At 36.9% G+C, this 26,520-nt stretch overlaps 1 protein-coding gene and 1 pseudogene across 1 annotated transcript in view; one reads left to right on the plus strand and one right to left on the minus strand.

Annotated features, from left to right (window-relative positions):
* Positions 1-1,830: 1,830 nt before the first annotated feature.
* ABCA9 (ATP binding cassette subfamily A member 9) overlaps positions 1,831-26,520 on the plus strand; it is a 45,751-nt gene continuing 21,061 nt past the window's right edge. The window contains exons 1-18 of the mRNA XM_004592954.3: positions 1,831-1,928; positions 2,692-2,899; positions 3,982-4,146; positions 5,333-5,436; positions 6,309-6,535; positions 8,917-9,058; positions 9,257-9,442; positions 10,242-10,389; positions 13,556-13,724; positions 16,547-16,605; positions 17,102-17,212; positions 17,605-17,780; positions 17,977-18,096; positions 18,303-18,441; positions 18,987-19,077; positions 21,461-21,600; positions 24,109-24,228; positions 25,602-25,800. Of these exons, the coding sequence (XP_004593011.2) occupies positions 1,833-1,928; positions 2,692-2,899; positions 3,982-4,146; positions 5,333-5,436; positions 6,309-6,535; positions 8,917-9,058; positions 9,257-9,442; positions 10,242-10,389; positions 13,556-13,724; positions 16,547-16,605; positions 17,102-17,212; positions 17,605-17,780; positions 17,977-18,096; positions 18,303-18,441; positions 18,987-19,077; positions 21,461-21,600; positions 24,109-24,228; positions 25,602-25,800 (2,600 nt within the window). The 5' untranslated portion in view covers positions 1,831-1,832. The remainder of the gene's footprint in view (positions 1,929-2,691; positions 2,900-3,981; positions 4,147-5,332; positions 5,437-6,308; positions 6,536-8,916; positions 9,059-9,256; positions 9,443-10,241; positions 10,390-13,555; positions 13,725-16,546; positions 16,606-17,101; positions 17,213-17,604; positions 17,781-17,976; positions 18,097-18,302; positions 18,442-18,986; positions 19,078-21,460; positions 21,601-24,108; positions 24,229-25,601; positions 25,801-26,520) is intronic.
* LOC105942220 (large ribosomal subunit protein eL21-like) lies at positions 13,929-14,408 on the minus strand (annotated as a pseudogene).

The following is a 26,520-nucleotide window of genomic DNA, read 5'->3' on the forward strand; positions in this document are numbered from 1 at the left end:
ACTGCCAGAGGAATTTTAAGCGTTGGAGGGTATGATTTTCTAAGTTTGGGATTCCTTCTACCTGGCTTGAGAATATTTACATCTCAGAGACTTAGCAAACTGTTTTTATTGAACGTGTTTACGATATTAAATCAGAAGAATTTTGGACAAATTTGGTTATAGTATGCCTTTATAACGCAGTGAATAATGAGAATTCTAGCTGAATAAATAATGACTGTCTTCTACTAATCAATTTATTATTATTTATAACTAATTTTCTTTTTTTTTTACTTTTTTTAATTAATTATTATGCATTATGTGAGTTTCATAGGCTCTGGGAATCCCCCCACCCCTCCCCACGCCCCTCCCCCTATAACTAATTTTCTAATCATAGCAATATAATTGAACTACAGAGATGTTCTGCACTGCTACCATTAAAAACATTTGCCTGATATTTACATTAAGATGTGTAGTAACCACACAAAAAAATCCAAACACTCAGAAACAAATAAGTACATTCATGAAAATAACATATATGTAAATATATGTAACTTATCTGTAAATATTAACTCACACATATATTAATTCAAAGAAAGTCATTAAAGCAATATAGTTTACCCTTTTAAGTTAGGAGGCTTACCGTAGCATTGATTTCTTAAAGGGGGATATTGTAGTTTGTTTTGTCTGTAGTCAAGATTTGAGGCCATCACCGTGTGGCAGTGACAGTAGATCATCTACATGGGAAATTTATGCAGACTTAATGGATGGTATGAACTTCTCAGAAACTTCTGTGACATTTTTCTGTCTGTTTGCCTTTGGGTTTTTATTCATGATTTTGTTTTGCTGTCAGGGTTACTGTTTCGTGTGTGTGTGTGTGTTTCTATTTTATGATGGTCTTGGGGCGCTTTCTGAGCTTCAGTGTTGGAAGGTCAGCAAAGGATTGAGTGCGTTGTGTTCTTGAATTCATGAAACACAACGAGTGGTTAAAAAACGGCTCCCACTTTGTTTGGGTTGCTTTCTTGAATTTTCAATTCACATTTCACACTGAACTTTCTTTCCTACTTCCCACTGCCAAAAGTAACCTCTTTATTGAATTTTCTGGTGATCCGTTAGTTTTCTGCATGTTTGAAAAAAAATACAATTTTTATTTGTGCAAATGAATGTAAATAATGACATAATTCTTCATCTTGTCTTTTCTCTTTTGAATTGATGTTATGATTTTATGTCTCTTATGTTGATGAGGTAGCCCCCAGTCCATTGCTCCTGACTTTTCTGGAATACTCTTGGGGCTTCACCCATCGCATTTTGTTCCCCTAACCTCCTAACTTTCACTGCGCCGAGCATGCTTGTACACATTGCTCTATCCAGACCTCTCTTATAAACTCAAGTGCAAATTTCCTTCCAACATATCCAAGAAAAGAACTGATTGATGATAAAATATTGCTAAGAAGTAATGCAGCATGAAATGATATGAAAGTCTGTACTCCACTAGCAATGTATTATTTCTTTATGCCCGTTAGGCAATTTAATAATGGCCAGCATCACAGGGTTAACAAAATGTGACACCTTACAACTTTATAATTCTTAATAGCTCAGTGAGAACTACATGATTGATCATATTGTGTGAGTTTTCAGTACTCTCAAATAACAAAAATTTGAATGTCTGTTTATCTTTTTTCTCCTTTCTTTGTTTTTTCCTTTTTTTCTTTCACCCGTATGCCTTCTTTCTTCTTTATGCATGCAATTGGAAGCAGCTGTAATAATTTTGAATTTTTGGTGTGATTGCACAATGTTTTCTATGTCAGACCTTTCAGACTTCATGTCCTTTTCCTTTTTAAAACAAACAGATCAAAATGAGCAAGAGGCACAGAAGTGTGGGTCAGCAGACATGGGCTCTTCTTGGCAAGAACTGTCTTAAAAAGTGGAGAAGAAAAAGAGACACCTTGTTGGTATGGCTCAGAGTCTGCATGTATGATCTTAGATGTAGAAGGAAAAAAATTTTTTCAAGTAATACAAAATACTATAGCTTCATTATTTAATGGTGCATATGTATTCTAATGCTATTTAACAAGATAATTTTTTCCAATTTGAGGCTATGCTATTTTATTCAAAATTTTAGTTTCTTATCTAGAGAACAAACTTCATGTGTTTCATATGAAATACTCCCTCACTCCCACCCTTCCTCCACCTTCCATCCTTTTATTTCAATTTTTGCAATGGCATACTTTAAATTTACTTTATAGTCACAAGATTAACCCTCTGCAAAATAAAGAATCCAACTAGTTAGGGAAAAACCTACTGTTCCTCAGAATTATAGGCATGAGCTCTGAACACTAAAACTTATTTTTATAAAACATTAAAATATCTCATTATTCTATTCTTGTTTTTAAAAAGTATCTACATTCATAAAATACTTCCATAAGTAGCTACATGTATATGCTTCAGAGAATACAACTCCTATATATATAAACTCACCTGAATCTCATTAAAATACAGATACAGAAGTTCAAAGAGTTTAATCCAGAATTAGTTTGCAATTAAGCAAAAATGTAAAAGATAATCAAAGTGTAAATTGTAATACTTCTACATAATTACACTACAGGTACAGACAATGTCAGTGGGAAGAAATGTAAACAAATGGGAAAAGAAAATGACAGTTTGAATTTTCACTTTTATTAAAAATGCCTTCATTTTCCTCTCATTGTTATTTAGGAGTGGTTTTTCTCATTTCTTCTGGTCCTATTTGCATACCTATTTTCTTTAAATTTACATCAAGTTCATGACTCTTCGCAAATGCCGGCAGTGGATCTAGGATGTGTAGACACTTTTAATGAGTCTAATTATCTGATTTTGTTTGCACCTGAATCCAAAACTACACGAGAAATAATGAAAAAGGTGGCTTCTGCCCCATTTATGAAAGGTATGTTCTCTGTCAGTTTATGGGGATTTCCTTATATGCAAAATATATATTTTAGTATTGCCTTGATAAACTGTGTTGAAACTTCAAGTACCTAGAGTTAATATATTAATATATATATATTCTTTTCCAATATTAAGGAAGTTTTCTTATTTTCTGTATCAGTCTCCTATTTAGGAAAACAGTTGCTATATAATAGATGCCCCTGTTATATCAATGGATATTTAAATGAATATTTGTGAGGATTGAATGGTGTAACAGCATAGTTTTTAATCTCTTCAAATATGTGAGAAGTGAAAGACAAACTGGGTAGCAAAGTATCAAAACGCATAGGCAATATTTACCAAAAAAGTAGGTAACAACATGTTACCTTGCGCTCCCAAATATAAGCAATATCTTTAGAAGTGACAAGAGAAAAAAGCAAAAAAGGGGATAGTTAATGAGTCTAAGAAGATCCCCTTAATAGCTGACAAATATTCACCAGAAAGAAAAGGCAAGCAGAGTGAACATAGCAATTGAAACTAAGCTCAGTAATTACGTTGTTGTTGTGTAGTGGAATGCTATTCTAGAATAGACCAAAGAGAAAATTATGTAACTATCTCTCCCAACCTGTGTCGGTGAAACCTAGGGGTCTCACCATGAAAGAAAGCAGCTGGTAAGGTCTTGGATAGGAGACTTACAAACCACTCTTTATAACAGATATCCACTTTATGCCTACTTTATAATATATAAATCACTCTTGTAATATTTATCAAACCACAGTTCATAATTCAACGTTAGCTAGGTATATGTGTAAGTAAAATTAATGGATACCCTGCTGTTACTGTTATTTCAAATGCATCGCTCTTTAAATCATTTCGTTAAACAGTTTATTAGGAAAGGCATAATATATTTGCAATAAAATTATTTGCTAATATTTCACTTCTGATTTTGTCTAGGGTATTATAATTCCACCTCGCGACTTTTAACTCCAGTTTGGCTCAGCATTGCCATGAGGAAAGAAATCAAGTTAACATAAAATAATAATGTAATATGGCATGCTATCTTGCTATATAGAAATCTTATTTCCTCTTTCCATGCCACAGGAAGAACAGTCATGGGGTGGCCTGATGATAAAAGCATGAATGAATTGGACTTAAATGACTCAATAGATGCAGTAAGAGTCATCTTCAATGATACCTTCTCATATCATTTGAAGTTTTCCTGGGGACATCGAATCCCCAAGATAAAAGAACACAGAGACCATGCAGGTAACATTGCCGACAGAGAAAACCCACATACGTAGACACACACACACTCCAACAGGCACGCCATCATTTTTCAGCTTTTTTACCCACAAGGAGACAATGTTACAGAAGGAGTGAAATAAGCCACAAAAGCACATAGCAAACACATTTAATTTCTGATCACAAAAGAGATTCATTTTTATTAAATAACAATTTTTTTTAAACCACGCTTACCTCTTTCAGTTTTATTGATTTAATTGAATGCAGAGTGACCAAAGTGAGAGGGAGACAAAAACTCAGAATGTTTCACTCCGCAAATGCCCACCACAGCTAGGTGAAATCAGAGGCCAGCTGGGTGTCCCAATGGTCAGCAGGAAATCCAAGTTCGTGAGTTATATTCTGCTGCCTCCCAGGGTGGGCATTAGCAGGAAGCTAGATCAGAAGTAGGGATGGGACTCCTTCCCAAGAACTCCAAAATGAGAGTCAGGCATCCAACTGACGCTTAACTTGCTATGCCATGACATCTTGGCAAAACCTAAATTCTGAAGTGGCCTGTTTTGTTAAAACTGTAATTAGTATCATTATCTTATGTCATTCCTCAGCAAATTTTTAGGATGGACCCTTGCTTAGTAATTTTAAAGTGTCTTCTTGACACCAATAATAGAAAAGTTCGACAGACATTATTTTTGAAATATTTGGTTTTTATATATTTGAAAGAGAAGCAGAGAGAGGGAGACAGGGAGAATCCATCTAATGATCCATTTCCTGAATGGCCATAATGATGGGCTGTGCCGGGGAGAAGCTAGGACCCAGGGGCCTGGAATCCTATCTGAGTTTCCCACATGACTAGCAGGAGCCTAATCCTTGGACCTTCTGCTGCTGCTTTCCTGGGAATATTAGTTGGGAGTGGATCAGAAAATGGAGCAGCCTGGACTTGAATCAGAGTTCATATGAGATGCTAGTTGTCATAGGCAATAGCTTACACCACTGCTCCACAGCACTGGTCCCAGCAAAAATATTCTTGACTAATATGGAGAATTATATTTTGAATAGAAAGATCATGGTGAATTATTCTTAAATATACCAGCAAGTCTAGTTCTTTTCTATAATCATATTTGACTGTATTATGAAGTATTTTGCCTTTTCATTTTTCCTATAACCAAGCTTTCCCCATCACATAATAGTGAATATATTCTTTTTTCCCCTAAAGCTCATTGTCAAGTAATGGATGAAAAAGTAATGTGTCAAAGTTCAATTTTCTGGGAGAAAGGCTTTGTGGCCTTTCAAGCTGCCATTAATGCTGCTATCATAGAAGTGAGTATTAAGTTATATGAACCTAACTGCGTTATAAATTCAGTTTTGATGGATGGTTACAAGTTGCCTTGTTATATTATTTATTTGCTTAACAGATTACACATATAATACCAAAACGCTTCTAGGTTCAAGCAATGTTACTAAGAACCTAAAAAAAAAAGTAGGCTATAGAAACCCTTTTCTATATACACTGTACAATGGGTAAGAAATACAGACATACCATCATAATAATAGTTTCTATTCTATGATGAATTTCTATTTTTTCCATTTATTTGAAAGTCAGAGAGATAGAGAGATTCAAACATACAGAGAAACCTTCTATTTGCTGTTTCATTTCCCAAATGCCCCCAACAGGCATGGCTGTCATGCCAAAGTCAGGAACTCCGAATTCCATTGACTGTTCCATGTGAGTGACCAGGATCCAACTACTGCCTCCCGTGATGCACATGGGCAGGGAGCTAAAATTAAAGGCAGAGAGGGGATTGTGACACAGGCACTCTGATTACAGAGTGGCAGCAGGTCAACTGGCATCTAACTCTTGCACCAAATGGCCTGCATCCCAGTTACAGAATTTTAAATGCATGTGAAGCAAACAATAATGCAAGACATACCCAAACGAGAAATATAAGGGAGAATCTACTAACTGTACATGACATCACAACTTGTTTTTAAAGCATGAATAGGATTTCATGCAATGAATATGACAAGTAGGAATCATGGAGTCGGCACAAAACTTGAAGCTTTACAGAAATGTCAAGGGGCCAGAGCATGAAGTTTGCACATATGAAATATATACGATTTCTTGTAATTCAGAGAAAAGGCATTATGTGTGAGTCAGAATATTGATCACTGTTTATTATGTCTTCCTTTAGATCACAACAAATCATTCAGTGATGGAGAAGTTAATGTCTGTTACTGGCGTAAATATGAAGATACTACCTTTTGTTGCTCAAGGAGGAGTTGCAACTGACTTTTTTATTTTTGTGTGCATTCTTTCTTTTTCTGCATTCATCTATTATATAACAGTCAGTGTTACACAAGAAAGGCAAAATATGAAACCATTAATGAAAATGATGGGACTTCAAGAGTCAGCATTCTGGTAAATCACAGTCATAATCCATCATGTAGCATAAACAGGACGGCTTCACAAGGTGGACTCTTAGGGTTGTCAAGTACCGTATTCCCACCTAATGCTTTCATCAAGTAGTGCATTGTGAATGAAAAGTTAAAGTGGATTTATAGGCTTGATACTGAAACTTTTTGTTATATTATTATTACTGACCTTAAGGAAAACCTGATCCGATATATACCAGCAAGCATGGCTCGAATAAAACAGATGACGACTCTCAGAATCTAGACTTCCAGGAAAGTGGCAGTTATGATGTGAGGAAATGATGTTTCAGATACTTTGATAAAGGTAGTAGTAGTTGATAGTTGATTTTGCCCTCACATTGAGTGAGCCATTATTTTTATGAGACTGAAGAAAGATGAACCTATAGCATTCTTTAAGTAATAAGCTTTCCTTGGATGCAACAGTGTAAGAGTAGTAGGAACTTAGAACTTAACTCAGAAGCCATAGTTGCCTCCCTTTTCAACTTTGATTAAGCACCACCTAACTTACTTAAAATTTTAATGTCTCTGTTTTCTCTAATATAATACGTTGCTAACATCTACTTTTCATTAATCATGAGGACTAAAGAAAGAAATATATTTAAGTGTATGTTACATGGTGCGTAAGAAAAGTGAGACATTCTGCATTAGGTTACACTTGGTAAATTTTTGAAATATATTATGGCCTGAGAAGATAATAGATACAAGTCAGGAAACAGAGCATCTAGTTTATAATGAGCAAAGGTTTAATGAGTTTCATGAAGTGATACATATAAGACAGGTGGTGGTAAAAGCGCAAGTTCTAGAATCAGAAACAATGGTTTCAACCTTGGATTTGCCTCTGGCACACTATTTAACACAATGTTAAGAAGATAGGTAGTATTTTTAGAGTGGTTCTAGGCACAAGCTGCATATTCTTTAAAGAATAGTGTTGAATATGAAGACTTCATATTTTAATGTTGATAGACATCAAGTTTACTTTTCTACAAAAGCATTCAGCATACTAAATGCAGAATTAGAGAAGATGAGATTAAGAAAAGGTTAAAGGGCACAGATAAATTCAAATGACCAAATGTGTTGTGAATTTGAATCATTACAATTAGACATTTGTAATAAATACGCATCCTGAAACAAGATAAAAGGCTACACTTAGTTAGGCATCCTACAAAATGTCTCCAGTTTTATACTCTGCAGCATTTCTGTGTCGGGGCTGTACTCTTGTTAAATATTGAAAAGCTATGTGCTGTAGTTTAGCTTTTTGTCTTTGTAATTTACAGAAGTTATTGCAGAAAATAAACTTGTTTCATTTTGCAAAAGAAAAAAATTAGACATTAAAAACAAGAATCCCAAAACCTGGTAGCATTTCTACTTTCACTATGAGGAAATTAACTATTGATTTTGGACCCATTCTAAACCAGCTGCCACATTAAATACATAAGCTACATAATTTATTTAGTTCTTTTTACTATTTTCCAGTAGGGGAAACTGAAGTTAAAAGACATTTGAGACCTACATGTTAGGACTATGTACATATATATAACGCAGCACAGAGGACTTGAACCTAGGAGTGTGTGATTAGAAGTTTATTCTATTTCCTTTTAAAGACATTGCTTCTCATGTATTTGACGTTGGTCACAAGGAAAACTCAATGCTTATAACCATCTATACCTCTGTATATATGTTTTATGTCTGTATTTCAACCTATGCTTCTGTTTCATAGTTTGATTTAATGGCCTGGTTTTGTACAATCTGAAAATTAGAAATGGTTTTTAGATTTTTAACTGTGTGGCAAAATTCAAGAGAACATTGACATTTGTGGCACATTAATATTTACAAACATTTCTGATTTTATTGCCTATAAGTATATTTTATTAGAACCAAACACCACAACATTTACCTACTATCTGTGACTACCTTTAAGTTACACTGAATACTTGCAACAGAGACCATATGACCTAAAAAGCCTAAAATATTTAAAATTTGCCTGTTTAGATGATAAAGGTACCTAACCTTTGGACATGTTGTTTGTGCAATTACTTCACTGAAGGGAGCTGTCTTTGAATTGACAGACTGTCCTAGATGTCTTCCATGAAGAACTCCTTCTGGAAACCTCTCCCAGTAACTCCCAGGATGCCACCCAGCTTATTGCTTTCTTAATTTGCAATGAGCAATCTATTATATGTGCTTACTTGTTCATTGCCCCACTTTGCCCTATTGAATATGAGCTTTGGGGCAGTAAAGTATTTCAATTTATCTATTGCATTTTCTTAATTGTTGGTAAACAGCGAACTTCACAGATCATTTGCTGAATCAATGAGAGAAGTGGTGGAGCAACAGTATGCTGAATTGAATGTTTTTGTTGTGTGCTAGGCTTTCCTGGGCTTTGATGTATACTGGTTTCATCAGTATTACAGCCATCGTGATGACTCTCATCATAAAATCCGCACAGGTTGTCGTTCTGACTGGCTCCGTGGTAGTGCTTGCCCTCTTTCTCCTCTACGGCCTGTCTTTGGTGAGTTGGTCCATTTACACCCCTATGTTGTCAACCATGTGGTACCCAACCCAGTTTTACCTTCTGTATTTGTATGAGATGGCATTTAGAGGTAGAAAACAAATGAAATAGATCTTTGCAACATGAAATTCCTTTTAATGTGCTTCTTACGGTTGTTGGAGGATTATACACCAGCTGAAAGCTTTTCTCTCTTTTCAGATAACATTAGCTTTCCTGATGAGTGTGCTGATAAAGAAACCTTCCCTTGCTGGCCTGGTCATCTTTCTCCTTATTGTCTTTTGGGGGAGTCTGGGCTTCACAGCACTGTACAGACATCTTCCTGAATTTCTGGAATGGTCCTTCTGTCTCGTGAGCCCTTTTGCCTTCACTGCTGGAATGGCCCAGGTAAACACTAAACTGATCAACTCACTCTGGACAAAAGCTTTGAAAGTGGGGTAGAATTTCAATGCTTAGTACTCAGTGCATGAATTCCATCCCCTTTTGCAAATATAAACATTTAAGATATAGGCCAATTTAAACAACTTTTTGATTAGTTGTTCTTTAAGACATGTTCTGTTTGTACAGTTGAACTTCTACTTCCAATATTTTTATCCCAATGAGCATGAACAGATTTTGTGATCAAGAAATATGAGCCTTAATATATTATCAAGGGCTTTTGAAAGTCAGGAACTTGGAATTCGTTTTTATTTTTTCAATCGACTATTTTTAATTTCTCAAAAAAAGCTTAGTTTTAGTTATAGCATCATAGCTGTTAAATGATGAATGGAGAATTCTTACATATATACTCATTGCGTCTTAGTGCTATTCAGTACTAAATCATTGTTCTCTCTTCTTTCCAACAATTGCAGTACTTTTCACCCTTCCCTGGTGTTACAGTGTGAAATGCAGTCCCCTGTCTAGCACACGCTCCTTTTACTCTCTCTTAACCTTGAAATATCTGTAAATTAGAACCACCTCCCTTGAGTTTTCACCTCATTCTAGGAGCCTTGCCACTACTGAGACTCCCTTAGTACTCAGCTGCCAGCTTCCACTGTCTTCTCAAGTCCTTCCCATGGATCTAATCTCTGTGAAGACAGGAATTGTGCCTTATTTATCTTTGCCAGCCCAGTATGAAGCAGAAACAAGAAATGAATCATTTTTAATTCTGTATTAATCCTTTCAAAATTTAATGTCTTTTTTCCAGCTTATACATTTGGACTTTGATGTGGATTCTGAGATCAGTTTGAAGTCTTCAAACCACCCAAATCTAATAGCAGCCAATCTTTTCATGCTGATTTTTGATAGTCTTCTCTATTTGGCATTGACGTTGTATTTTGACAAAATTTTGCCCAGTAAGTAGTAACATGATTATCATTCAAGACAATTTCAGTAGTTCCATGTTCATTAAATAGCTGAACTAATGTATTGAATGTAAATTATCTAGTATTTCATTTGAAATTTCTAAGCTAGACTGATGATACTCTGCATTTTGTTTGTAGAATCACTTTGTGAGGATTTGATGTACTACAAAAGTTCAGGACATCCTTTCTGTAAAGATTTATTTTTATTTGAAAGGCAGATTTACATAAAGGAATAAATTTATGTAAACTTGATTTACATAATTAAGTTTAATTATGAGAGAAAGATCTTCTATCTGCCAAATGGCTGCAATGGGCAGAGATGAGCTTATCCAAGGTCAGGAGCCAGGATCTTCTTCAGGGTCTCCCACATGGGTGCAGGAACCCAAGGCTTTGGGCCATCCTCAATTGCCTTCCCAGGCCACAAGCAGGGAGCTGGATGGGAAGCAGAGCATCCGGGATCCGATCAGGTGCCCGTATGGATCCTGGTGCTTGTGGCTGGAAGATTAGCTTATTGAGATTTGTAAAGGATTCATAAAAGATTATTAATAATTACACTTTTAATGCTATTTCAGAGTGATATGAGTCCTAGTACTTGATACTTTATGTTCAGCATCTTTAAATGCCTCCCATTTACCTCAGCAAACAGCAGTGCCATTGCAACGCAGTTACAGGATTGTAACTGTATATTGCATACAACATCTTTTTATGAAACACATTTTTACCTATGACGTCACATCCTAGTACATATCAAATAGTGTTAGAGAAGAGGCAGAACAAGAATAGGAGGATGAAAAGAAGGAAGATATCTTTCTAATGGCTTCTGAGGGAACTGATATATAGTAATGGCACTCTGCTCTTTCAGATCTCGCAGCACTAGGAATGTTGAGATTTGGTAGTATTGATATGATATTTACTATCATACTTTTATATGAATCTAATGTAGTCCAGTGAAATAAACAAGAGAACTACTCCATGAGAAAATCAAAGAGGGGAAAGAGAGAGTACAGTAAAGCAACAAGAAGGAATTCATTTCTTCTTTTGAGACTAGAATTAGACTGACAGAAGCAACAAAAAATGTTACAGGGAAACGTATATTTAGGCAACTGATATTTGTATAAGGTTGCAAAATCTAAATGAACAAAAACCAACTGCAACAATTATATATGTAATTAATAATTAAAAATCTAGTGAAATGTGTTCCAGCAATAACATTTATCATACTGCAAGATTAAAGTGAATCCTGTGAGTATCATAAGCTACATAGACTAACATGTGATAATATTCACTACCCATAAATCCTCATAGTTTTTTATCAACTTGAAAATAGAATGACAAGTTCTACAGCTTCTTTGATGGGCACTGGACTTACTTCTTAAGTCATAATTATTATTCCAGGGCCACTGGTCTTGTGCTATTATTATCAGAAGTCATTACAAACAGAAGGGCCAGTGTTGTGTTGCAGGGGGTTAAGATGCAGCTTGCGATGTCACCATCCCATTTTGAAATACTGATTTGAGGTCTAGTTGCTCGGCCTCTGGTCCAGCATTCCTGATAGTATGCCTAGGACGGCAGTAAAAGCCAGTCCAGATCCTTCGGCCCCCTCCACCCATGTAGGAGACGTGGATGGAGGTCCTGGATTCTGGCTTCAACCTGATCTGGACACGGTTGTTGTAGTCATTTAGCAGGTGGACAATTAATTCCTCTCTCTCTCTCGCTCTCTCTCTCTCCCTCTCTCTCTTTCTCTTAATGAATACCTAAATAATCTTTTGTAAAGGAATACAAGACTGAAAATGCCTCTCCGTCTCCTCTGGTTTACAAAAGTATGCATTGTTAATGGTATCCTCCTCTTTTCACCACATATTGTAAGATTTCTTTTTTCTTTTACTTAAATGTATGCTTTGTTTTTACCTAGTTTCCTTCAAAAATCTCACAAAATTGGCATATAAAATTTCAAACCTGCACCAATTTTTTAATCCTGTGTTGTTTTGTTTCGTTTGAAATGCTCAATAGTTATTTTACTGTCTTTGTATTGATATAACTGCAGTATTATTTTGCCAGAAAAAACTCATATGAAGTGTTTTTATACAGTGAACCATGGGCTAGTGCACGTGTGTACTCTATGTCTGTGCGTGTCTTACTAACAATTCACACTCAAAGTAGAAGCACAATCAGAAACAGGCTTGGTTAATCATCCATGCTGTGTTGTGAAAACTTCCTTGCTCATTCATCTCTAATTCCTTCTACTGTTGTTGGAATTCTGTATCCTTTAACCTTCCTATTTCTGATGAGGTTAATAATTATCTAAAGCTACGCTTATATGAGTGTTAGCACCAATGGTCCCTTCACTTTCTCTTTCATTAGCAGGCATTTACTTATTTCTTGTATTCTTAAGAATTTACACCTAACTTTAGAGGATCCTGCATGTTCTCTGATAGTCTTTATAGCATTGAATCATCCATTGCTTATTGGCTTGATAAAACATGCCCATGCAATGACCCAACACCTTTTTCTCAGCACAATATCACAAAATAACATAATGTCTTTTTCCAGAAATTCTGAAAGCCACATTTAAACACCTAGTCACATTGAAGTAATGTTTTTTCATAACATTAGATTTAAATTACTCCTGAAATATCTTACTCCATGAATTTTAAATTAATTAATTCGTTTGAGACTTGGCGATACACAGAAATACAAAGAGAATTCCCACATACTGGTTCAGTCCTCAGATGCCTGCAAAACCAGGGCTGAACTGGACTCAAAGCCAAGGTCTCAGCCACACTTCTCACACAGCTGGAAAGGACTCAACTTTTTGAGCCTCTATTACATATCGGGGTCCATATTTGCTGGAAGAAGGATTGGAACTCAGGTACCCCAATGTGGAATGTGGTCACTTTACCACAAAGCCAAATACTTGCCTTTGATGAGGTTATTATTTCATTAACCATGCTATGTGATTCTCATTTTAGATGCTAACATTTCAGTTGTATTTTCAGTTATTTCCCTTACTGTTACGTATATGTTCAAAGCATGTCTGAACAGTAATACCTTGAAGTGATAATGTGAGTTCAAGTTTATAAAACAGACTCTGTTGATCTTAATGTGACTAAAATCCTTGAAGTGATGACTTATATTTAATTGTCTCCTGCTTATGTAGCTGCATATGGACATCAACATTCTCCCTTGTTTTTCCTGAAGTCCTCTTGTTGGTTTCAACACCAAAGGCCTAACCATATGGTTCTGGAGAATGAGGTAGATTCTGATCACTCGTGTAATGACTCCTTTGAAGCAGTGCCTCCAGAATTCCATGGGAAAGAAGCTATCAGGTAATCAATCACATGGAGGTTCAGACAGAGAGCAAATCAGAGACTAGCAATCTGACAAAACACAGATGTACACATATTTCCTCTATCCCGTTGTACCCACCTACACAGGGCCAAGGGCACATGTGAAAAGCAGCACTCATTCATTCTCTATTCCTTTTCTTTTCTTTTTAAGCATCAAGAGGTCTTTTATTTTTCTTTCACTTTTTATGCCACAAATTCACAGAGGATGGGTTCCAACAGCTCAGGTTCCTTCCCATTGGTTCTGACAAAGTGGGCTTCTCTGAGTGGAGTGGGCTTGGCTTTAGCTGAATCCAAGTACTATTTCTCTCTGACTTTCCTCCTTTTCTGATCATTTCGTTTTACTTATTTCAGGAAGCTGTCTCAACTCTTAGATTATCTAATATAGTCAATATGCACATTTATTCTCTTGGCAGGAATCTTGCCCTTGTTTGTTTACAACATTGCCAACAGCATGATGGGTAACATTGCAGACTCTTCCAGTTTTGCCAGGGTAATCTGCCATTCCTTATTGAACTGTACCCATTCCCTTGATATCCACAATGTCGCATTTCTTGTAAATGCACAGGTATGTGGCCAAAGGAGTAATTCCATATTTCCTAAAGTCCTGGAGAACATGTAACAGGTGCCTCTCTTCTTTCCCATTGTGTTTCTGATGGTGGCAAATTACTGGAAGATGGCAGCTCTGACTGGAAGGAGAACATGTATTCTTAGCAGACCTGTTTTCTCCCACTCTCAACTTCACATCTACTAATATCTTAAGATATGGCAACAACCATCAAATAAATACCATTCAAATTTCTGTTTCTCTGATTGTCTCATGTTTATCTTCTTCCCAGTTTTTCTCACCTTTGTTCTACTACTCTCTCTGACTGTCATCATCTCCCTTGTTATTTTCACTCTTTTTTCTCTGTGGTTCACTTTCTCTTTCTCTCTCTGCTTTCTCTTCTGGTTAGTAAGATGAGGACAGAAAGAAAAGTGAAGCTTAAAAGGGCAAAGGTTCGCAGTGCAGAGAGATGGGTAGGAAATAATCAAAGTTGGGATAGTAACGCTGTTTGGTTTTGTTCCTGCAAGAGCTCTGTGTATCGTCTCGTCAAGATGGTGTGCATCCATTTTTTGAATGTTTCTTGTTTTGATTATCAGAGACTTGCAAATCTCTGAGACTCCAGATATTTAACCTCAACTTTATTCATCTGGTTTGGTGTTGTGAATCTCAATAAAACCTTTCTGCCCCACCACTTCCAGCAGTCTATTTTAATGAATCTTGTCATCTCTAAGCATTTGGTTTTTAACAGGAGACATAAATTAACATGAGCAGATGACAGAGACTGGTATTTTGTCATAATCACACATTACTGCTCTATTCTCAAGAACTGTGAAACCGTTCCAAATGGGAATGCCAAGGTTTATATCCTTTCCAGAGCTGAGGCCAGAATTGGATTACAGCAGTCATATAGAAGCTCTGAATGCTGTTAAAAAGGCATTTTTTATTGACAAAGTGAGCAAGTAGGAAAGTTTTGAAGATTTGTCAATTTTAAGTAGTAAAATTAACCCTATGGTTTCAAAAACTTATCTGCAGACTTAGTTGGAATCATTGAAACAGTTAGTCCCACACAGCTGACTATTAGGATAGTCTAAACAATTTTATGTGCAACATGGTAACTGTCTGTTTTACTGCTGTGGCCTGCACTATATCCAACAGACCACTTCACAGAGCTAGGAAGCATTAGCTCATCCTATTCTGGATTTAAAGTGAAATGGACTCATAGTCATTTCTTACTACAGAAGACAAAAGAATGAAGTGTCACTGTTCAGTCAACCCTAGAGTAGATTCTGCCTGATCTAGAATCTGCTACCTAAACACTCAGACTGAATTCCGTAAGGCTTGTGTGTTAGGTTCTAGGATTTAGTATTCAAAGAAGAGGAGGCAACTTGTTCAAACTAGAGAAGATTTTGTTTTAGGGAAGACGAATGTGCTGGGGTTGGGGTAGAGAGTGGAGATAGAGCCTACCCAGAGGACACGGGATTTGTAGCTACGAGGACACAGGATTTGAAACTATGATTCATTCTTTATAGAAGCAGGTGGTCTCCTCCTCCTCCTATTCTTTCTTCTCCTCCTTATCCTTATTTTTTTTCTCCTTCTCCTTCTCTATGCTGGGGTAGATGGATACCCTCTTTGAATTTTTGTCTAAGAAACTCAGACTATGAATTTATTCTCTGTTTCCTCTTTGCTTCTCCTCTTTCTCAACATTTGGTGCCCTGCTTTTCTGTGCCACATTCTTACCACCTTGCAGTATGCATTTTGGGTTCTACAGCAGTATCCTATGTACTTTACAAAGGAACTCTACATAATAGTAACTGTCATCACCATCTGGCTGCTGACAAACTGAATTCAGCAAGTTTTGAGTGTGTTTACAAAACAGCTGCTAAGTGGCATTTCTGGGACTTCATCTAGAACAATTTGACTCGAAAGCCCTAATCATCCCATTACGATGAACGGCTTCTTTTCTCCAACCTAGTCCCTTCTAACCATCAGCCTCACCTCCAGCTTTCCTGTTATTTGCTCTCATTTCATAATCCTGTGACAGCATATTTCCGTGTGCTAGCTACTCTCCCTCCCTCCCCTGGACTGTAACCTGTAACTGCTCAGGTCACAATAATCAGAGTGAAATGCTCTCTAGACGTGTGCCAGTGCCTGTCTAAAAGCAAGAATCCCTGTGTTGCCTCGCAGCCTCAAAGACCTGGTTTTTCATCCCACTGTCCAACTCCACAGTCCCCTCAAAACATTTCCTTCTTTTTTTCAGAATTAAAAATCTTAAGAAAGAATATACTGGAAAGCATGAAAAAGTAGAGGTGTTGAAAGGTAATTGGCACTTGACATGGCTGTTTGCTTCAATGACCGTGCCTCACTGTTGTGCTGACTTGGTGCAGAGGGCAGGGGCAAATATCAAGACTTGTGAAGACAAAGGTCTCTTTTCAAGTAAATGAAAACGTATGCAACAATTTTTAGAAGTTGCCACTTAGAATTTTATGAGTTTAGAAGATACATGATAACATCATAAAATTCCTTATTTTAAATACATATGCAAAATTCCTAAAGCTGTTTTTAGTAAGGGCAGCTTCTTTAATGATGAAGTTGCTTTTATAAAAAAAGTACTAATTTCAAAATGAAATATCATTGGTGATACTTGAGTTATAAAATATGCATCAAATGAAATGCAGCTTAAAAAGAATTTTAAGATTGATTTTATTTTGAACATGTTTAAGCAGAATATTTCCGCTGTAAAAAATTTAAAAACTTTCACAGACTATGAGGTTAACACCTGAGATCTGAACACAGTGGTGTTTTGTCGTGCCAGGTCTGATGTTAGACATCTATGAGGGCCAGATCACTGCACTCCTCGGCCACAGCGGAGCTGGGAAAACCACCCTGATGCACACACTCAGTGGGCTGTCAGTCCCAACCTCAGGTGAGATGACATTACCTGAACAAGAATGGGAGAAAATCAACAAAGTGTGTGGTTTTGTTAGCTTTAATAACTACTTGCTTGAATCAGGTGTTTAAGAGAAATATTTAAGTCTATGTAAAGTTTTAATAAGATATACAGAATTGTGTATATTTAGGAAAATATTGTTACATTTTACATGTTTCATAGTTTTATGATTATTTGGCTACCAGTAAGGATTATGACTAGATCAAACATTCCTAGAGCATTAAACTTGTAATCAATTTTGTATTCTTTATACGTAAACTATGTTTAAGTAGATCTAGAAACTGAAATACCTCATTTTCTGTTTTAAAACATCTTAAAGGAAACATGACACATTGACCTCATGGTAACGTTCTACCTTCTGCTTATAGGTTCCGTCACCATCTATGGTCACACGCCGTCAGAAATGACTGGCGTGGAAACTGCTCTCAAGTTCATCGGCATGTGTCCACAATCCAATGTGCAATTTGACTTCCTCACCTTGAGGGAAAACCTCTGGCTATTTGCTAAAATAAAAGGGATTCTGTCCCATGAAGTGGAGCAGGAGGTATATGAATATGCTAGATTTCACATAGGCATGACAATTGTTTACCTAGAAAATTCTGAAAGTGTATTATTTCCACGCAATTAATTTTCTAAAAATTTGGCTAAAAGGCCTTTATTCAGAACAGAAAAAAAATGGTTATTTTTTAATATTAAAGATCTTGGATTTGGGGCTAATTGTACTTCTTGTTTTGGGTTAGGTACAGCGAGTTTTGCGGGTTTTGGATATGGAAAATCTTCAAGACACCCTTGCTCGAACTCTAGGTGGTGGACAAAAAAGAAAGCTGACCTTAGGGATTGCCCTTTTAGGAGATCCAGAGGTAAATCAAAGTGGAATTACTGGTCAGATCAGATTATGGCTATAAAATTATTTTATCAGCTTACACCAGTTTGAAAATGATTAAAGTTTTTACAATGTAATATTGAGTACAATGATATTAGCCCCAAATCCTTTAAAACGTAGTAATACTTAACAACATGTTGCCTGAAAGGAAATAACTATTTTACGTGCTTACTCGCTGTCCAGATTTTGCTACTGGATGAACCCACTGCTGGATTGGATCCTCTCTCGAGGCACCGAGTATGGGATCTCTTAAAAGAGAGAAAATCGGGCAAAGCCATCCTCTTCAGCACTCAGTTCATGGATGAGGCTGACACCCTGGCTGGTAACTTTGGTTTGCTTTCATGTAGCTTAGTGAGGCACAAAGGACTGTTCCTCACCACGCGGAGCAGGAAGGAGTGAGCTCCCTAGCTGGGTTCCACAGGTGACGTCCATGGACCAGCAAAGGAGAAATTTTCCTTTATGGATTGCATATTTGCATCCTAAAGTACTTGGATCACAGAAAAGTATTCTGAGCCCATTGTGGAGCAGCTTTCTATTTGTAAAAAAAAAAAAAAAAAAAAAAAAAAAAAAAAAAAAAACACTATAGCATGCTCAGATAAGTATTCTGTGTTTAGTGTCAATCTTGGTTGGCTTCTTTCTCAGATGTGTGACTTTTTTTTCAAAATAGGCCAGAGAAATAACTAGCTTAATGAATCATTGTCATTCCTGGATGACAGCCAAAGTAGCTTACATAGGGTCAGAATTGAAATGTGTCTATTTTAGTGCGTTTTAATGCTCCTAAAATACAGTGTTTATTAATGGATTCTGTTACAAGTAGTGAAGGAGTAATTCTCTAATACGCTTTATCTCTTGGTTCTTTCTGAATAGACAGGAAAGTGTTTATATCCAACGGGAAGCTGAAATGTGCGGGTTCTTCTCTATTCCTGAAGAAGAAATGGGGCATTGGCTACCATTTAAGGTACAGCCCTTCACATCGGAAACATGTAGGAACGTGCTGAACACGCAGAGGGCAGGTGATACTGGTTTTAATTGTCAACATGGACTGCACAACGACTAAGTTCATTTGAAGAGAGCCATGTTAGAGCTACCCACCTGCTCTCTTTTTAAGGAGACTACAGAGTATGTGAAATTCTAGGTGTTGAGAACATAAAAAAGGATTAGGTTTAACTAAAATTTAGGGAAAATGTTTTCATAATAAGTTGTTTTAGAAGAGTCATTTATTAATATTCCAACTCCTCATATTTTGAAGATATTTATTTTTTGCTCATCTGACAATTCCAAACGCTCCCCTTAATTTTCCTTATTTTTATTTTCTCCACAATTCCTGTCTCCTTCTCATGAAAATAACTATTATTATTATTCAATAATGTTATCCCTTATTACATGTTTTCCGTATTTTAGATACTAAGATATTCATAAATGGAGTACAAATTTCCTCCATATACCTTAGAAAATGCTATTATTCACCTTTGACGAATCGGAAGACCCCGTGTCAGAGTTTTAACAATCTGCCAATCTCTTTGTATCAAGATTACAGATTTGACCTGAAGTACTTACTATAGTTCTTATTAAGTTATTATTTTTACAATCATTCAAGTCACATCCTTGCCGGGGGTCAAATGGATCTCCAAGTTGTGTGCTGTAAGTGCTTATCCTGATCAAATCTTTTGTTCCATTCTCTTGATTATTAAAATCTAGCTGCATTGGTTCCCTCCAAGTAAAACAAGCCATTCTGTTTCCTCCGTGTGTTTCTGATGGCGGGAAGACATCTCTTCTGATACCTTCTCCAACTACTTAGCCACATCCAAGTCCTTCTGCTCTTGAGAGTTTTTCTGCCTTCTTCTTAATGAGCATCTTCTCTTTCTGGAACCTGGAAGTTCTAGTACAGATTGTTGCTGTGGGAGACATACTTATTTTTTTGATTCTCAGCTTCATTTATAAACTTCATTTATAAAATAGAAATAGTGATAATAATGCCAGCATTTAATTAAGACTAACAATATTGAAAAAATGAACACATGGCAAGGCGCAAAGTATACATCTGAATTAACTCCTCTCTCCCTTACTTCTTCTATAACATGCACTTTATATTATCATCACTACAAGAACCCTTGGGGAAAACACCGCATTCATGTATATTTAATTTGGTGAATACAACACAAATTCTTCAAAGCATAGAAGCTTCAAGGAAAAGATTTTTTTAGTTTATCACTCACTCCCATCGCTCTATCACCTTACTACATTTGATGAACATGGCGGATCATGGGGCTTGTGAAATTCAATATGTTTGTGAAGAATTTTACATTTGCATAACAAACAGCAAACCAACTTTCATGTGAAAAATTGTAGACAAAATATGGTAAAAATAATAAGCTAACATGTACTGAGGGCTTACTTAGTGTGAGATCTTGAGTTATCTCATACGCTTTTTTATGAGAAGCCGAGAGAAGAAGAAGAAAGGGCAGAAAAAGAGGGAAGGAGAGAGAGCTGAGAGGAAGAGGAAGAAAGAGGTTGTACCCAGACGCTGTCTTTCTCCAAATGCTTCAAACAGCCTGGCCTGGCTGAGAAGTTGGTCCAGATTTTACATGGGCGATGGGAACTCGGTTCCTTGAAACTTTGTCCCTGTCTCTCAGGTTCTGCATGCGCAGGCTTTGGGAGTCCGCAGCTGAATACGAGGCCCAGGTTTTCTGCTGGAGGAGGCAGGCATCTTTAGTATGCTCTTCACTGACAGACTAAGCCTCCTTCCTGCATCTGCACTTCTGTGTGTGTGTGTGTGTGTGTGTGTGTGTGTGTGTGTGTGTGTGCTCTTTTGAGAGCCTGATGTTACCTCATCTCGCAGATGAGAAAAGGTGCGGAGAGATGTTACGTAGTTTGAGTTTGGGCATCTGCGTTAGTATTTGCAGTAAGGTCATGTTCTTAATGCTTGTACTATGTCAGCTACATTTCTGTTTTGCTATAATCAAGCTGTAGTTGCTTTACAGAACCTGCACATTACTGTGAAATAACACTTCAAGGTTGAGTTTTTTAGAAAGTAGAGACAAAACTGTGCATTCCTCTCCACCACACCCCAGCCAACATTTAAATGAATATCTTTTTTTTTCCTAAGTAGCAGTTCTTGAGTTAATTCTTCCAACTTAAAACATCACTGGTTCTTCTTCCATATTGCTAAGTTGATTGTACTGTATTAGTATTTTTAGATCAGGTTTCCTCTAATAAATTATACATACATTTAATCACAAATATTAACTAACCTTTAAATACATAATGTTACTTATGAGATTGTTTTTATAACAGTAGTCTTGTATAAAATATAACTTTAATTTGCTTCTTTTATATGTCAGTTTGCATCTGAATGAAATAAGTGACCCAGAAAATATAACAACACTAATTAAACGGCACATTCCTGATGCCAAATTAGCAGCACAGAGTGAAGAAAAGCGTGTGTACATTTTACCTTTGGAAAGAACGTACAAATTTCCAGGTAACAAAATGTGGAGACATCGAATGCTCTGAGAGTGGTGTTACTAAAAATAATGAGGGAGATAAGAATGATGGCTAATTTAAAAATATTTATTTATTCACTTATTTAAAAGGCAGAGTTTAAGAGGCAAATAGAGAGGGATCTTGCCTCTGCTGGTCATTCCCCAAATGATAACAACATAAAACCAGAAACCTAGAACTCCCCCTGGGTCTGCTACATGAGTACAGAGGCCCAACACTTGGACCTTCTTCCAGTGGTTTCCCAGACACATCAACAGGGAGATGAAGCAGAGCGGAGCATCCAGGAGTCCAACCAATTCTCATTATGGGGATTCTGGCACTACAGACAGTAGCTTATCGTGTTGTGCCACAATGCCAGCCACTGACAGCTTGTCTTAATGCTTGCTGGTACTTGGTACCATGCAGTAAGTCATTCAATGCTCATCACCACAAGGCCACTTCTAGTATTCGCCTCTGACATTATTTACATAATCCCCACGTTAACCAAATCATCAGATTTGAATATTCTTCAAGTGACACTGTGTCTTACTTCAGATTTGCCAGAATAGGGCTGGTGTTGTGGCATAGCATGCAATGTCACTGCCTGTGATCCCATAGCCCATATGGGTGTCTGCATCCTTGCTGCTTCACTTCCAATGAAGCTCCTTGCTGAAGGCCGGGGAAGAACAACTAAGGATGGTCTAAGTGCTTGGAATCCTGCACCCACATGGAAGACCCTTGAGAAGCTCCTGGCTCCTAAACTTCAGGTTGGCCCAGCTGGGGTAGTTGTGGCCATCTAATGGAGATTGGTGGATGAAAGATCTGTCTCCCCCTGTCTCTCCATTAATGGAAGATCCGTCTCTCCTTCTCTCTGTGTAACTCTGAATTAATAAAATAACAAACCTTTAAAACAAGAGTTGCAAGCTAGTATCAGATGAATATTGGGATTGTTTGTAAAGTGTATTTCAGTAGTGACTGAGAGACTGATCAGGATAGGAAAAGATCTGTGCAAACAGTGGCAGATTATTCTAACAGGCAAGGGAATCACACAACACATAGATTGTTTTATAAACATTGTTACAGAATTATATCATCTAAGTTATCAAACATAATTAAAATAGATCTGCATGCTGCCACACATTCTAGAGTCACAGTTTTGATGTAAATACAAAATCCTGGGAGACCAGTGCTTTAACCTTTTCTATTGAACCTCCCACAAGTTTTGAGGTAGATTGCATTTCTTTTTAAAGTGCAGTTTGTGCAATGTACTGGCCTTGTCAACTTCAAGGAATGATGTCATAACTGCATGATTAATTTGATAAGCCTGCTGTGATTCTGATCCATAAAGAAATCATGCAGATAATTGAACGTAGTGATTGAAACTCCAGCGCTAAAGTCAGGTGGCCTAAACTGAAATCCCTTCTGTGCCCCCTTTTTTAGCTAGTTAGTCTTGAAATAATAATTTACTATTTCACCAGGTCTAAGATGCCTTCAGCCGTGAGATGTGCCAGTGACACATTAAATACCCCCCTTAATTGTATGATCGGCAGTATTTATATTCATTCTCAATCCAGATATGTTAAAAGGTGATAAGGTGCACTCATGCTAGAATTGGTGACAAGCCGAGAGCTAGATATATATACACAATGTCTTCAAGACATATCCTCAGATGGAAATAGAGATCATCGCAAAGACCACATAGCAATTGTATCTGATTGCTATTCAATGTGTTTCAAAGCGGCTATGCAATTTAGAGAAAGACGGAGAGAGAATCAATACTTCGGTGCATTTCAGAACCCCTTAGAAATCATGAATACACTTAATTAAGATAGAAGTCTTTTATTTATCCCAACAACTGAACTGGTTTATCTTTTACTCAACTTTTATTTTCCCTGAAGTGCTCAAAGATCATTCCTAACATCTTAAAAGGAAAAATTTCTCTTAAAAGTACTTGCTCAAGCTCCTTAAGGTCCTACCCTCTTACAAGAATCACGGAGAGAGACACGGAAAAAGTGAGAGGAGTGTAACACACTGCGTGCAGACTTTGTCCTTTAGGTTATTTTTTTTTTAATTGGAAAAGTTTCTGTGGCACTTTATTCTACAAATGTTAATTTTTTAAAATTTGTTATTAAAGTTCCCTAACAATCAATGCTAACATAAACCACAAATTTCAGTTCTTTGGAAAAATAGTCCTATGTACATCAATATTTAATACTAAATATTCCTTGAAATAAAACAACTAATTTTTAAGCGTACATTAAATAAATTATATTTTCGAACAAATCTGTTCAGTTTTTTAAATAATAAAGTATTTAGATTTTGATACTCAAGAGGATATGGAAACTAACATGTAATATAGATTATGTTAGAAATAAAGAACAACTGGTATGCAGTTTTATTTCTTATGAATACATTGATCTATTACCAATATTTTATAGTTTGCAAGATGTAATCATTATGAATTTTGTTATAAATTGTATCTTTTGATCTATCTTTTGTGTACTTTTAGAACTTTATAGAGATCTTGATCAATGTTGTAATCAAGGCATTGAGAATTATGGTGTTTCCATGACAACTCTTAATGAAGTGTTCCTGAAATTAGAAGGAAAATCAGCTATTGATGAATCAGGTAAAACAGAAAAGTAAGAGAAAATAAAATTGAACTTTACTTTTCTGTGTCATATTTTATCTTGAAAATATGCTTTAAATGGTAAAATTTTGCCTTTTTATTGGTGCTGTTATTCAGGGTGGTTTGGGGAAAATAAAGCAGAGAGGAAATATATCTCTTTGTAAGAAAGCAATGTGCAACACCGGATTCCCATGGAGCATCTGTACAATGTCACGTGTGGACACATGCTGTAAGAGAGAGAAGGGCAGAACTCACATCGATGATAGCTTTTCTGGCAATGTTCTTCAGCACTCAGCCCAGGCTGCTCAAGCTGTGCTGTCCCCAGGACTGTCGCTTCTTGGAAAGCATCGTCTCTACTTTCTGATGACTTCAAGACGCTTCTTTGCTTCTGGCTTATTCTCCTTGCACTGTGTATACTCTTTACTCTCTATTTTCATTTTGATTAATTTTGGCTTTTTAATTGGTCACATGGGTTTTTTTCTCCTTTTTTCTTCTTTTATCTGTTTTTGAAGTCGCATACTTTATACATTTTGGGGGCTTGTATTTTTTTTTTTAAAGATTTTATTATTATTGGAAAGCCGGATATACAGAGAGGAGGAGAGACAGAGAGGAAGATCTTCCATCCGATGTTTCACTTCCCAAGTGAGCCGCAACGGGCCAGTGCGCGCCAATCCGATGCCAGGAACCAGGAACCTCTTCCGGGTCTCCCACGTGGGTACAGGGTCCCAAAGCTTTGGGCTGTCCTCAACTGCTTTCCCAGGCCACAAGCAGGGAGCTGGATGGGAAGTGCGGCTGCTGGGATTAGAACCGGCGCCCATATGGGATCCCAGGGCGTTCGAGGCGAGGACTTTAGCCGCTAGGCCACGCCACCGGGCCCGGGGCTTGTATTTAATTTTTAACATACAGTGATCTAGTATTCTTGATGCCTAGAGTTAGTTGTTAACTTTATGCTTCTCTTCAAGAAGGTAACTTCTCTAATTATAACTTATGCTTGCTACTTTCATGTTCCTGGAGGAGAGAGACTCATACGTACTAACTCTCCTACCTTGCTCAAAAACACTAAGATAGTCTCCTTCTTGCAATGTACAGATTTGTTTATGAACTTTTTTTGTTGATTTCCTTAGAACAAAACAAATCCTATGAGTCTAAAGGCAGATAACTTTCAGAAAGCACAAGATTTTATTTTATGGCATCTATGCTTTTTTCTTCTTTTCCAATTCTTTAAAAGTTGTTATCGTAATGACATGGATTAGACTACTTGTGTCTTTTATAGATATTAACAAGGACAGCTTTGGTTGAAAAGAGAATCACAGTAAATATAAATAATACACAACTATAATGAAACTTCATAAGGTCCTGAAATTCTGCTTTAGATGGTGGGATTTGGGAACCATCACCAAATGATGGCGTGGAAGACGTGGGAAGCCTCACAGAGCTGGAGCAAGTTTTGTCTTCCTTAAGAGAAACCAGGAAAATAGCCAACAGCATGGCTCTCTGGAGACAGCAGCTCTGTGCAATAGCAAAAGTTCGCTTTCTAAAGTTGAAGAATGAAAGAAAAAGCCTGTTGGCAATGTGAGTACTTGAGTGTTTCAAATTTTTCTGGGTTTGTTCACTCAAAATAAGAGAATAAAGCAAAATTCTCAATGAATTCCAGCATCAGAACAGTGTCTTTGAGACAAGGAAGCCATTTTTGACTCTTTGTGTGCATGTAAATTAATACATTAAGTTTGGGATTCTTCTAATTTTACACAGATGTTATTGTTACAGTAGATAATGTAGGAATTTATTGTAAGAAACTGTTTCCTATTGTTGTGGGGGCTGAGAAGTCTGTAATCCAAAGAGCAGGCCAGCAGTCTTAAAAATTCATGTGAGAGTTAGTGTTACCACCATCAGGTTGGCAACAGCCAGAATTTCTATGTCACCATCTTGAGGCTCTGAGCCAGTTGGCTTTGCAAACACGAGTGAATCTGCTTTGAAGGAGAAGGACAGTGCAGCCTAGAAGTGAGAGCTTGTGCTGCGCAGCAGGGTACCTGGTATTACAACACAGGTTGGCTCTTGGTGTTACATCATAGGCCGGCTCTTGGTGTCACATCATAGGCCGGCTCTTGGTGTCACATCATAGGCTGGCTCTTGGTGTCACATCATAGGCTGGCTCTTGGCTCTGTCTTTCCACTAACGCAAACTTTGGGCCATTGCAGTGATGATCAAGGAATATGGATTCCTTCCACTTGAGTGGGAAATATGATTGAGTTCTCATGTTCTTGCTTCAACACTGGATCAGTCTGTTGTCAG

This window comes from Ochotona princeps, chromosome 17, assembly GCF_030435755.1.
Source record: "Ochotona princeps isolate mOchPri1 chromosome 17, mOchPri1.hap1, whole genome shotgun sequence".
In the NCBI taxonomy this organism is placed as follows: Eukaryota; Metazoa; Chordata; class Mammalia; order Lagomorpha; family Ochotonidae; genus Ochotona; species Ochotona princeps.